The 13796-nt window shown below is 42.1% G+C and overlaps 1 protein-coding gene across 3 annotated transcripts in view; it reads left to right on the forward strand.

Moving 5' to 3' along the window:
* Window positions 1-13796, forward strand: part of brsk2a (BR serine/threonine kinase 2a) — a 182463-nt gene that overhangs the window by 111278 nt on the left and 57389 nt on the right. For all 3 annotated transcript variants that reach the window (XM_019894134.1, XM_019894136.1, XM_019894135.1), the window contains exon 3: window positions 12644-12729. In XM_019894134.1, the coding sequence (XP_019749693.1) occupies window positions 12644-12729 (86 nt within the window). The remainder of the gene's footprint in view (window positions 1-12643; window positions 12730-13796) is intronic.

Below are 13796 nucleotides of genomic sequence, written 5' to 3' on the forward strand. Positions count from 1 at the left end.
CCTCTGAGGTCGCAAGCTGGTAGCGACTGATCCTGCCACCGCTGTTGGGATAGGAACATCTAATTAGCCTGAGTGACTTGCTCTGGTCCTCAAGCAGTAAAACTTCAAAGTCCCTCTGTGGTACCCGAATAGTGATAGCAAAAGGAGGAGAGGTAGAGGAGGAATCGAGTTAAGGATGGAGAGACAGACTGAGGGGAACTTTAAAAGGCATGTCTGAAGCGGATGGTTGCGGTTACTGTGCGCTTAAGCACAGTCATGGTCCTTGTTTGCAGACTCCTGAGGTCTGACATGTCCCATGGTCTTAAAATCAAAGAGATTAGAAGACAGAGAAGAATCCCCGTGTGTGGACTGGGACACAAGAATTGAAGGAAAGCTTGCTGCACTACCTGTAGCTGGACCTGAAACACTTAAGAAAGGATCAATAGTCTTTTTCACGTGAAGTGTTAATTAACAGAATCAATAGCAGTTTTAATGCTGCACCATGCACTTTCCCACGAGAAAGAGTCGTGTATTTCACTTCTTTTGTGAGACCACACGTTAATTTAGCGGTGTTTATACAGCTGTATCCCAAAGTTTTGTTTCAGATGATAGTTGGATCATTGGCTGTGCTTGAAAACACCTGATCGAAAATAACTAATGGACTAAAGATGCAGAGCAAAGCAAGTGATGAAGTAGCGGCAGACATTGCAGTGGGCGGCCAAGGCACAAAATGTCTGAGGCCAAGATGAATCGCACTTGCCTTAATCTTGTTATCCCCACATTTCAGTCACACCACCGTAGCGTTCTTTTTTCTGCAATTCCTACCTGCCCCCCTAATGATTACAGATTGACCATTCCCTCCCATCTCTGTTGTTGCTGCGGGTGGAGTGGATATAGAAATGCTTCCAACACGCACATTTAGTCTCACGCTTTCTCTCGCCGTATGTTGAGTGTGTGCGTGCCCGCGTATATTGCAGATTTAATGCAGACATGCAGTAAAATAAATGGCTTTCATATGTTGCGGCCTTTCACGTTGATCCATCAGTTTGGCTCCCTGCAAAGCCAGAAGCCAGAAGAGTTTTGTGCACTATTTATACCTAATAAGGTGGAAGCACAGAATGGTTTTGGAATTGTGCGGGGTGTTTACTTGACTGCTTCAAGTCATACAGTAAGACGTATTGGAGTTCATTCGGTGCAAGATTATATATTTTGCCTTGCCATACCTCTCTCTCTCTCTCTCTCTCTCTCTCTCTCTCTCTCTCTCTCTCTCTCTCTCTCTCTCTCTCTCTCTCTCTCTCTCTCTCTCTCTCAGTTTAGCCCAGTTTCACAAACAATGACTGTTAGACGTGTTTTTGTCATGACCTGAACTAATTGAAATCCCGGGAAAGTTTTATTGAGATTTTTGAGATTTTAAATGGGGATTTATGCCATGAAAAATGTTATCAGAAATTGTTAAAAGATTCACATTGCCAAAAGTATGTCCCAGTTAGGTCGGCCAAATATGATCTTTTCTGGTATTGGCAAGAAGCAAATCCTCAAAAACACAATTACAGACAGTAGCATGCCGGGCTTCCTCTCACACTTATTGTGCATGATCAATTCTCAAGATAGTAGGGTAATTACTTCAGGAGTACTGTATGTGCCACCACTCCACCCAACCCCACAACCTAAGTGGTTGTTCATGGCATGTATCTTTTGGTGTGGTTCCAGGTAGCAGATACAGGAATTTCTAGCTATCATTTTCCAATACAAAAACTCTGATCCAATCATGATGGCGGGCATTAAAGCATTTCATTGCGTTACATACAGTACATAAACCTATTTTTCATCAGGTGACCGACATGGAGAACTCATGTGGGCCGATCAGCCAATCATGTGTAAATCATGTGGTCACATGGTTTACGCGGTGAATCAGGGGCCGCTATACTGAAACAAGGAAAGAAAAGAGCACTGGAGCGTGCCGACATGTAGCACACCCAAAAACAACTCAACATTTTATGAGACAAGACCACACCAATATCGAGGCACTGTAAATACCGCAACATCTTGATCTCACAAATGCTGTGACATATCTAGTGTAGATATATTGGAAATATGTCAGGGAACATGTGATTGAATGCCATTTTTTGTGGATGTGTTTGTAAATTAATTTAAAAAAAAATCTGAACCTGTTAGGGAATGAGGCCCATTGTTCCTAAATCCTTATCCACTTCGATCTCTGTTTGAATTTTGATGGTGCTCTGTGAAAAGAGGGAAATAGATTTTACCCGCAGGAAACAAGCTGTGAGGATTGAAACCCCCCTTTGACCTATATATACCGTTTGGTTTTATGCCAAGTCATGTTGACTGAGGTTGAAAATGTGGTTGTTTTTATGGTTCTGTTGTTCGAAGTGGTAGAAGTGTTGTTTAGCTGATTCCGAAGATAAAGCAGAAATGGTGTGAAGGCACAGAAAGGAAATGGAGCAAGATACGTCAAGATGTAAAGGGATCCCCCGTTGAGCTCAACAGGAGACCTACAGACGTCTGAATTGATTGCATGGGCTTTGTGAAAACGCAACCATTGCTGTGTTGAGATATTTTTCCCTTTTAGACAGTGTGACACTTTTTATCCAGTCGCTTTGCCCTCAGGTGGTTTGAAGATTTTATTAAGTTTGTCCCTCATTTCCTTTTCATGTTGCCATTATTTGATTTTGCATTGGACTTGTTGACCCACTTAAGTTTTGTTTTTATGTCCATCACTTTCCAATGAAAGATCGTGATGCATTCTCTTTTATACCAGTTGAATAATTTCACATTTTGTTATGTTATTGAAGATTATTTCCAGGTTGTGTTGTTTTAGGGTGCACATTATCATACACGGGTAGTCAACAAAGTAATGAGCCCAATGTAATTAAACTTAATAATAATTGAATAGTAAAAAAAAAAAAAAAATCTCGGTTTGTAGCTTATATGTTTAAGTCCTCTTCCTGTCAGACATGTTGGACACGACATCATTGCTGGATGCCCATCGGAAGCTGAGAACTGCAACTGAATTTCTTTGTTCATGGGGTGACGCCATTGAGTGAATGCTCTTTCAGACACACACTCAAAGTGACGAAATCAAGTCCAATTCCCAGTCGCAATCCACTTGAGAAAAGACTCATTCATTCATCACCTTTGCGACTCTGAAAAAGATCCAAACCAGCTTCAAAACAGAGCTCCTTGTGCACCGCTGCGAGTTGTCTGCGAACCCACATGCATCAACCCTTTGCAGAGCCTCGCTCTTTTACCACTTTTCTCCCACTTCCACGGCGTATTCCGGTAAATTCAGGAATGCCATCGATGGTGGCTCTATAATATTCTCTGGTCAGCACCTCGACCCTTGCCCTACTCCCAGGATTAACCGCTGAGGATGTTTTCCCACTCCTTTGCTTGTTATGATGGTCACTCAAAGCAGGCGCCTGTTCTTCGCCGTTAATGCTGGACCCCCACTTTTTGACCGTGCTGTAGCCTATTGCAGGTTCTCCGTCCACATTTTGCCACGTCTTGAGAATGCTGGGTTGCAGTTCCCCTTCCAAAGCAAGGAATTCAATCACAGCTCTCTGCTTTTGATGGGCATGCAGCAATAATGTCTTTTCTAAGATGGCTGACCGGAAGAGGACATGCTTAAACATAACTTTGTGTTCAGTAAATATTTAAACAATTTATCTCGTTAAAAATAAAACAATAAATAAAAAAGAAAAATAACAAATATAAAACGTGAATATTAATTCCAGAATATAACAAATTACATTGACAAAAAATATAGTACATGCCACATTCACGAGACCTCTGGTAATGGCACAATTCCTTTGGGCTGCAGAATTCTACTCAGTGTGACACTGGCATGGTATGTTTAAGGGAAAATTTGTCATCTCTTCTTAAATACATGGTAGCTAAATCCTCAACATAATTGATCAGTAAACCAATTCCCATCCTTAGTTGTTCTCATTTAGTCTTCCAAGTGTTGTTGAAATAATAAGTAGCATGGAGCATAGGTTCAGTTTGGGCTAGTTTCTGATGTATCAGACATTGCGGAAATGGAGCCGCATCATGTTTGGTTGCAAAAGGTTTGTTGAAGAGCATGAGTGTACGAGTGTGTACGTGAAACAGAAGACACCATCAAGCATTGAATACAATAACTGATTAGCAATGAAGTCATGTGGAATGTATCATTTTGCTGTTCACAGCAATGTTGTGATATGACCATTCTAATACAGGACCTCACCATCACTGTAACAGGCACTAACACAGGACATGACAGCTTCAGGATCATCATGTGAATTCTGTGTAGTCACGAGACAAACATGCACAAATACACGCACTCAATTCTCCCTTGAATGTCCAGTTGTACAGCTTGTGTCCGTCACAGATCACATCAGACATTCAGGGCTGTGGGTTGGAAAATAACTTGTGGACAAAAAGCCTTGGGGGAAGTTCATCACGCATGATCCTAACAATAAATTCATTGTATTGAAATGTCGCTGTGACCAGATACCTGTCATGAAAAGCAATACACACAGCAGTGTAGTACCGTGAGGTTTGTGTCATGAGTTATTTGATCGTCTGTGTACTGTTGTACAGATGTTGTTGTCCAGATACAGGTTCAAGACAATGATTCCATTTTGAATGCAGTTTTCTGTCTTTGCTAATGGTTCATCTGGGATGTGGTTGTTTGTCTGCCGAAGCTGAATGACATTCCCGGTGACATTTCTCGACTTTACGTTTCGGAGTAATAGGGTCATTTCAGTTGACCAGTCTTACACTGCTTAGCTGCCGTTATTGAGTCCAGTGCATAACCAGTATTGAGCAGACTCAGGTGTCAGTGGCCAGGCTCTGTATTAATGTTCAGAGATAATTAGTGAGCTGAGTGAGCCACTGTCAGGTCATCGCCTCTGTCTGCTTGAATAACTAAACCAAATAAGAATCATTCATTGCTCACTTTCTTGCTTTGGGTTGTCTTCTACCTGTTTCAATAGTTCGTGTTGTGGCATGCCTCCACACAAGTTGTCAGCGGTGTCCTACCACAATTAACTCAAACCTTAGTTTAACCGATACTTTACTAATAAAATAAGCATGACGTCTTTGATCATTGATGAAAAGGAATCTCTCCTCTTGCATCTATAACTGCTTCAAACAACAAAGTATATGCAGAAAAAGTGGTTAAGTTTGCACGACTCTCTGTGTCTTATGTGTTGTGTGGTATTATTTTGTCATTTTATGTTAACTATTTATTCTGTTGATGGCCGTGCGGGCACCCGCAGTGGCTCCTCTCTCACCTGTGGTTGAGAGGAAAGAAATTTCATCTGTGCTGTATGTTGCACAGAGAGCGCATTTGACAATAAAGTTGACTTGAACTTGAACTAATCTAACAAATATCAACTGTCAAAAGTCAATATTTGGTAGAGAATGGATTTGATCACTTCATTTATTTCGTGTACAATCATCACCTTTAAAAACATATTTTGTTACTTTGAAAGACAAAATGTGTTGTTTTTGTGAAAAATGAGACTGCACCGTTTTTGGAGTGTTTGACCGAAGGCATTGAGGTTTTGCAGGTACAGTCACTTTCATGTTACTTTTTCAACAATAACAATAATAATAATAATCATCATCATAATAATTATTATGATTATTATTGTCTGTCAGAGAGCCTTTTTTTAACCAAGTTTCCCGATTATTTTTTATGACTTCTTTAGTTGGACTGGAAGCATGTCATGTGTGTCATATATTTTGGGCGTTAATGCATGGCATATTGTATTTCAACACTTGTTTGAAACCACACATCTAGAAAATAAATATCTTGTGCATTTAAATAAGTTTTCTTTCAGATTCTATTTCCCATCTGTATCAATTGAAGGTCACCTTATCAGTACTGTTCAATTTATTATCTAAGCAAAAGGAGGGAGAGACTGAAAACCAGACAAAAAAAGCTCCTTTCAAATGAGTGACAATTGAACAAAGCCTTACGCTGCCTGCCTGTCAATGATAAATCGTCCCTGTGGGTGGCTTGTGTACATGCTCATTGGATGTCCTTTCACACAAACCTTGTCCTGCTGTTTCACACCATCCTAAGAAACTATGCTGGAGTTCCAAAGGATACATGATCGCAACCTTTGACTTCGGGATCTGGCAGGCCTCTCCCATTAGACCAGTGGTTCATAACCTGGGTTCTATCGAACCCCAGGGATTCGGTGACTCAGTCTCAGGGGTTCGACGGAGCCTCTGCCTCTGACACACCCGACTCGACATGTCAATTAGTTATTACATGCAATCTTGGCCATCACTGGGTGGTTCATTTTTTGCACAGTTAAAAAAACATGTACTTATGTCTTGAAATTTTATTACGTTTTCTGTTTTTAATAAATGCGTTTATGTCTTGAATTTGTAAAAAAATCTGATTTTTATTTTTCACTAATGAAGGGTTCGGTGAATGTGCATATGAACTGGTACCTCTAACAAGGTTAAGAACCACTGCATTAGACTTGTGTTATGGCCAAGGTTCTCCACGGGTGCGCCTGCTCGTGCGAAATAATGTAGCCTGCCAGCAATATAAGTAGCAGCCAGATTCATCTATTAGCATCCCAGACCTGAGTATAAACAACAACTGAAGATTTGACAGAAAAAAAAACTAAGGCTAATGTTTATAATTGAAGGAGCTCAGTAAAGAATGAAGAGAGATAATGAGCAAAATTCGAATGGGTGTTAGATGGATGAAGGATAAGGACTACCAGACACTGTCAATATTGATTTACATGTCTCTGGCATTGATCAAACCACCCCTTGTGAAGAATTTACCTCCTCGTCACAAAAGATTACTGATGCAGTCATTATCAGAAACGCCTGCTACACGTTTCTTTGCCGTTGATGCAGTAGTGATGAATAGTCAAGATTAAAGTTGCTTTTAAATGTTAATGTTGTGGCCTATTTGGAATGGAAGCTAAAACACTGGGCAGTTCTCACTAGAACAGGCTAAATCAGGAGAAACATGACCCTTGGGAAAAAAAAAGTGGAAACATTTGTCACTGGAGCACCTAAATATCATCGGAACACACCCCCCGGTTTACTTGTAGCAAAGTGTGAAAGAGGACAAGACAGTTTAATTATTTGAAACTGATGTCAGCCGTGGCCAACCCATTAAAGTTGCAGTGCAACCTTGATGTAATCAAATACTGGACACACACACACACACACACACACACACACACACACACACACACACACACGCACACACACGCACACACACGCACACACACACACATCAGAAAACATTAGCTTGGCGACTCAGCCTTCTGGTGTTGCACTGCGATTTTTTTCCCTCCCACTGCCTCACTGACTGACATCCAATACGTACTGTATCAGTACATGTATGAACGGATGGATGGAATTGACTCATAACTGGTTGGCAGTGATGGGTGGGGTCTGCATTCGTGTGTGTGCACAATGTGTCGACATGGCAAAAGTATGGATGGGTGACGAGTTGACTCTTTTTGTCAGGAAGACCAAGCGACTGCTGTTTCCTCTCATTCTGCGCACTGATAGTTGAACACTCACTTGCCATCACTCTTCTTTTCCTTCATACCTTAATTCTATGTAGTCTACTGTTTAGTAGACAATATGCTCTATATATCCATTGTTGTGTATGCTTTGTCCTTTTGTTATATAAATACACATGCAAATTAATCCTACTTTTATTTAATAGTGGGTCTGAGATGCAGTCCGGCCCACTCTGTGACCAAGAAAAAAAAAATGTATTTATTGGTTGATGGGTGCCCAGGCAGTCCTATGACCACCACAATTAAAAAAAAATCACTTTTCCATAATATGTCCTTTAACACCATGATTAACTCATTCACTCCCAAAGACATATTTAGATGTCTTTTCAGACGCCACACATTTAATCCCAGCTCCTCATTTTACATTGACTGTACTTGAAAAGGGTCTGAAAGGGTCTGAAAATGGCCGGCCATTAAATACGTCTTTGGGAGTGAATGAGTTAAATGCTTTTAATATGCATTTTACCACAATTGTCATGGTTCTGTTCCATTTGTGACCAACAGGTGGCATTGGAGGTCATCATGGCATTAGCTCCTTTTTATTTAAAAGGACTGCCACACCGACCAATCGCCGTCAGATCATTGTGCTAATGTTATGGGTTTTTGTTTGTTGCTTACTTTGAGTTATTGGGTTTTTCAGGACTTTGTTTTTGATTTAGTGTGTCCAGTGTGCCTCGGGAAGTGTTTTTGTTCATACAATTGGTTCAGTTCACCCTGCTTCTCCTCCCTTCCTGCTTTTTTGGTCCTCTGTCATCACACATCTCATCACAACGATGCCTTGTGAAAGTCTTGTATTAGCTACTAATTAGGCAGCAAGACAAAGGCCCAGGTGGGTGCGAGGAAGTCATGGTACGGTTAGCAAGCCGGCACTGCCACCATGCTCTGTCTTCCTTTCACGTTGGCATTTCCTGTTTAGTCTTCTCCATTACAGTGCATTTGCTTCAGTCCTCTCACATTCCATCTTTTGTGTTTTTACATTGCCGGGACTCCTATGCGAGCGTAGCCACCCTCGTGTTTTTAATATCTGACACACATGACTGCCTGGTTGACTTTGATCCCCATTTTTCAGCATCAAGGGACATTTCGGTTGTCTGCCTTGGAGGACTAGGGGGCAGTTGTGATAGAAATGTCTGTGTTTTCCCTCTCGGTGCATGAGAGAGACTAGTGGACCAAAGGGTACAAGATGCAATAAGCGGAGAGTGTGAGATGACAGAACTTGTGATCCAGTATTTTCCCCTCTGAAGTTTTGGGCCAGCCTCTGGATTCCTGTGACAGCCCACATATCTAATGTCTTTGCATCTTTGTTACTGCCTGCCTGCGATCCCCTCTTCTCACTGAACTCTGGACGCCATGATACTGATGCTTGCCATTATTTGTTTGATCATCTATTCTGAGGCAGGCCCATGATTTCAAGAATCAATATGGGGCTGATGGGGCAATGCTAAGCAGGCTCTCATCATTTTCGAGCTGAGTGACATTTATGACCACCAGTGCATGCAGCCTCTTATTTGTCCCATTTATCCAAGTCCCAGGAAGGCACCGTCTTCCTAGTCACCCTCTGACACATGAGCAAACATGCAATCTTTTTCACTTGATGAATCACATAGTCGAACGATAGCCCAGTGGTGTACGACAGCAATTCCTGACTGCTGAACCCAAGTTCGAGCCCGGGCCTTGTCTGTAGGCAAACCCTCTCTCATTTCTGGGCGGCCCGGTACTCCAGTGGTTAGCGCGTCAACCTCACAGTGCAGAGGTACCGGGTTCAATTCCAGCTCTGGCCGCCCTGTGTAGAGTTTGCATGTTCTCCCCGGGCCTGCGTGGGTTTTCTCCGGGTACTCCCGTTTCCTCCCACATTCCAAAAACATGCATGGCAGGCTGATTGAACACTCCAAATTGTCCCTAGGTGTGAGTGTGAGTGTGGATGGTTATTCGTCTCTGTGTGCCCTGCGATTGGCTGGCAACCAGTTTAGGGTGTCCCCCGCCTACTGCCCGAAGACAGCTGGGATAGGCTCCAGCAACCCCGTGACCCTTGTGAGGATAAGCGGATCCGAGATAGCGATTGTGTAAACAGTGAGTGAGATGTCTGCCAGTGATGACAGAGAATCCTGTCGAAGACGGCAGGACCCAAAGACAAATACAAGTCAGCACAGTGGAAGAATATGTGCTGACTTGGGTAATATAACCCTGGATGATTTGAAAAGACTATCAGGTAACTTTTTAGGTTGCAAAGAGTGGCCATGTACACGACAATGGTGTGTGGTCTGCCTAATTTAAACATCAATTGTACAATTCTTCCTATTTATTCAGAAGGTCTGTCTTTCCTGTTCACAACAACAGCATCCATCGCTGTGGTTGTAGTTAAGGCAGCAATCCTCATGTGTGCTGGAGCCTATTGATCCTTTTAATGTGGCAGGATATGAAGCTGATGGATTCCCTGTGGATCGAAGTGCTGCCAGTCAACCTATCATGACAAGCTCGTGTTTCGACATGTTCACCTAATGTTGCCCAGTCAAGAACAATAACCACACACTTAACGAGTCAAATTATGATATTGCCGCCAAAACACCGTTTGGCTATTACATTTATGCGATCTGACTTCAGTGTATGGATGTGCTCCCTATTCTTCCTCTCGAGAAGCTGCTTGGTTATTAGTTAAGATAATTATTGAGTCTCAGGAAGTGCAATAGTAACATGAATAATACAATTAAGAAGGTGCATGTATCCAACTACCTGAATACCTGCATGCATGTCTTTGTACTGACAGAACCCTTAACTTGATTCGCGGTGAGTCTGACGGTGTTTTGCAGGTCATTTCTCCCATAAGCTAGAAAGCGCATGTGGTGCCCTAAACAACTCACCTCCGTGAGTTAATCAACAGCTTAATCTTGCAATAATCATGCAGTTTTACAGTTAAGTCTCCACATTAACTTAAGCCTCATGCTTTGTATTTCAATTAATGGAGAGTAGGTGGCTAGAGGTAGCTTAACAAGCCTGCTGCAGGCTTTGTAGCATTTCGACAGCTCATCTCGCCTTGAATCCCGTGTAGCATTAGTCTCTCTGCGGGGATCCCGGCTGCCAGCGAGAGAGGTGCTGTCAGCCCGTTCTTATCCACAAAGCGCAGCGCCAGGTGAGAGTGTCATGATGCACTGCTGCTCATAATGCTCATTAGTCAAGATTAGCCCTGATTAACCAAACAGTTTCTCCCACTGAAGAGAAGCTGTATGACCAGTTTGAAGATGTAAATGGTGCTTTCTGTTCAACAAGTGGGCAGGACCCAATCAAATCAGGACAAACTCAACATGCGGGCTCTTAAAAACAACTCGCGTTACATGGCACTCAAGGAAAGTGACATTGACCTGATCGAGTCATGGCAGAGGAGTCTTCCCATCTCCTTCATTTGTCAAATCCACACATAAATGATGGAGGAAGGAAAGAAGGAGAAGGGAGAGCTCATGGCTGTAAACCTAGCGAGCCAGTAAAATTTGACCAAGTAGGCTTTGTGCCGACATTCAGTGACAGCTGTTCATGCTGACTCCAGCTTCTCGAGATACAATTCCAAACTCATCCTCTTGATTTCAGTGAAAGCCAGTGCCCACTGGTCTCCCGAAACAGTGTAGAAGCCTCTCAGCATTTCTTCAAGTGAAGAAAGAAACGTGTGGAGTCAGCTGTCAGCTCGCGGTGGACGTTTTACTGTTTTTATGCACTTACTATCATAGACAAGGCGACCATCCACTGAGAGAAGTTGATGCAAGTGGACATTTTGACACCTTCTTGCTACTGCTAGCTGTGAGCAGTATGTTTAGTAGATAGACTCTCGACAGGTTAATGCACTTTTTGTTTAATTTCCAAACAAATATTTTATCCCCAACTCAGGAATGAGAAAAACATGTAAAAGCTGAAGTGTGCTTGACTGGGGGGAATAGAGTGGTCCTGTTTTGCTCTCCTTTCCAACATCTCTGAAGGAAGGTGTGCTTTTAAATAAATTAAAAACTATTATCCCCCCCCCACCCCATTGCCTATGATTGGCATTTTTTTCAAGCATTTTAAAAATACATTTTTTTTAAATCTTTTTCTTGCACAGTTCCTTCTTATTGTAATTTTAGTCAGGTACCTTTTGTTTATGTACTTTGTTTTTGAAAGTTGTTAATATTATAATTAATAATTTTGTTTTTAAATGCTTTTAACTGTGCATGTTGTCCCCGTGCCCGCGTGGGTTTTCTCCGGTTTCCTCCCACATTCCAAAAACATGCATGGCAGGTTAATGTAACACTCTAAATTGTCCCTAGGTGTGAGTGAGAGCGTGGATGGTTGTTCATCCCTGTGTGCCCTGCGGTTGGCTTGCAACCAGTTCAGGGTGTCCCCCGCCTACTGCCCGAAGACAGTTGGGAAAGGCTCCAATACCCCCTGCGACCCTTGTGAGGATAGAGTGGATCGGGAAATGGATGGATGGATGCTTTTCACTGTTACGCCTTTATTTATGTAAAGCACATTGAGTTACCTTGTGCCATGAAGTAAATACTAATAAGAAATAAAAATGCCCTGCGATTGGCTTGCAACCAGTTCCGGGTGTACCCCGCCTGGGGTAGGCTCCAGCACGCCCGTGACCCTCGGGAGGATAAAGCGATGCAGATCGATGGATGAAATAAAGCTGCGATGGATGAAATAAAGCTCCCTTGCCATGCCTCTGTGAATCAGCATTCCAAGAAATCAAGATACAAATTTGAAATCTGGAGAAATACAGTGAATTGCACTGACATAACATCATACTGTTCTTATGAACGTAACATATATGAATTCAATAATGTTGTCCGCCACCACTGAGTTTATCATTGTAGCAGCCTAGTGGACTTGACTGCCACGTCTTTCATAGGCTGTGCCGTATGAAGAATTTTTCCTCCACTAATTCTGCTTAGTAACATGAAGCAGCGCAAACAAGATGAGATAAACATTATCCAAGCCATTCTGTGAGCACTGTTATTATATTTTATATGCTGTAGTTAATTGACGGACCACTAATCAAACTCCTTTTTCTCTACCTCCCTTTTCTCCTACCTGCCCCTTTACTCCTATTTCCATTTTCTTTCATCCAGGTGGAGCGGGAAATAGCCATTCTGAAGCTCATCGAACACCCGCATGTTTTAAAGCTACATGACGTCTATGAAAATAAAAAGTACTTGTAAGTATCAACTTTGGATGGACAAGATACAAATTGCACTTCTCACCAAGCCGTTTTGTAATATTGTCTGCGAATGTTTTTTTTTTTTTGATAACTGGAGGGTGTATTTCCCCACAAATCTCAAATATGTTTTTTTTTTTTTTTTTTTTAGGCCCAAAGTAGTCCTTTTTATTGGCTTCGTATGATTTGAGGACAACACTGTCAGCCTTGGAGAGCCCGACGCTCCATTCGTATTGGCATGGGGCATTTAATTTAGTTGCTCATGCTTGGGGAAATACTAGTAGGGAGAGAAAGTATCTCTAATGTAAACAACGTGACACACTCATCAACCGCAGAACCATTTGCAGTCGGATACATTAACCATGGAGAGTGTCGGCTGCATTACACATTGACACGCATGCAGACACATTCATGAAGCTATTTGCTCACTTTGCCTCTGGTGAATGACAAGCCCATCGGTCATATGCAGCAGTCTCTTGATCCACGGAGGACAATTTGTCAACTAAATTCAATTAGCCTTCATCGTGAGTTTTACAGATCAAATGGGATGAGGCACGCTGCACGACACGCTTTCAGATTTGAAAAGGAGCAGTACAAACGGAATATTTAGATTTGCAATGTAAGTGGATTATTTCGAGTCACATTTTGAACCATTTATCGTCGACAGTTGGTCACGAGTAGCATGACCCACTGGCTAAAGTCACTTTGCACTGAAGGCATCTTAAGTCAAAGCTATGAAGTGAAAGATAAACAGTGTAACGGTACCAGCTGTCTAACAGCGAACGATTTATGAAGCTGTTGGCATAAATCCACAGCAAGTGGTTTCCTGCCTGTTGATAGGTGAGAAGCAAATGGAAGTTGAATTGATACGCTGTGGCATCAATATTCTATTAAGGAATGCTTCATTGGCTTCATGATGTTGATACACGCGCCACCTCTAAAACGAATAGTGGCCGTAACTGTGCTCAGCCAAAGACAGCATAATGCAGATGTATAAATGAGATTTACAATACACTGGATTATTTGCGTGTAAATTTTGAAATGTTGTGCTTCATAATAAAAAAAAA

The sequence above is a fragment of the Hippocampus comes genome, unplaced genomic scaffold, assembly GCF_001891065.2.
Source record: "Hippocampus comes isolate QL1 unplaced genomic scaffold, H_comes_QL1_v1.1 scaffold104, whole genome shotgun sequence".
Taxonomy (NCBI): Eukaryota; Metazoa; Chordata; class Actinopteri; order Syngnathiformes; family Syngnathidae; genus Hippocampus; species Hippocampus comes.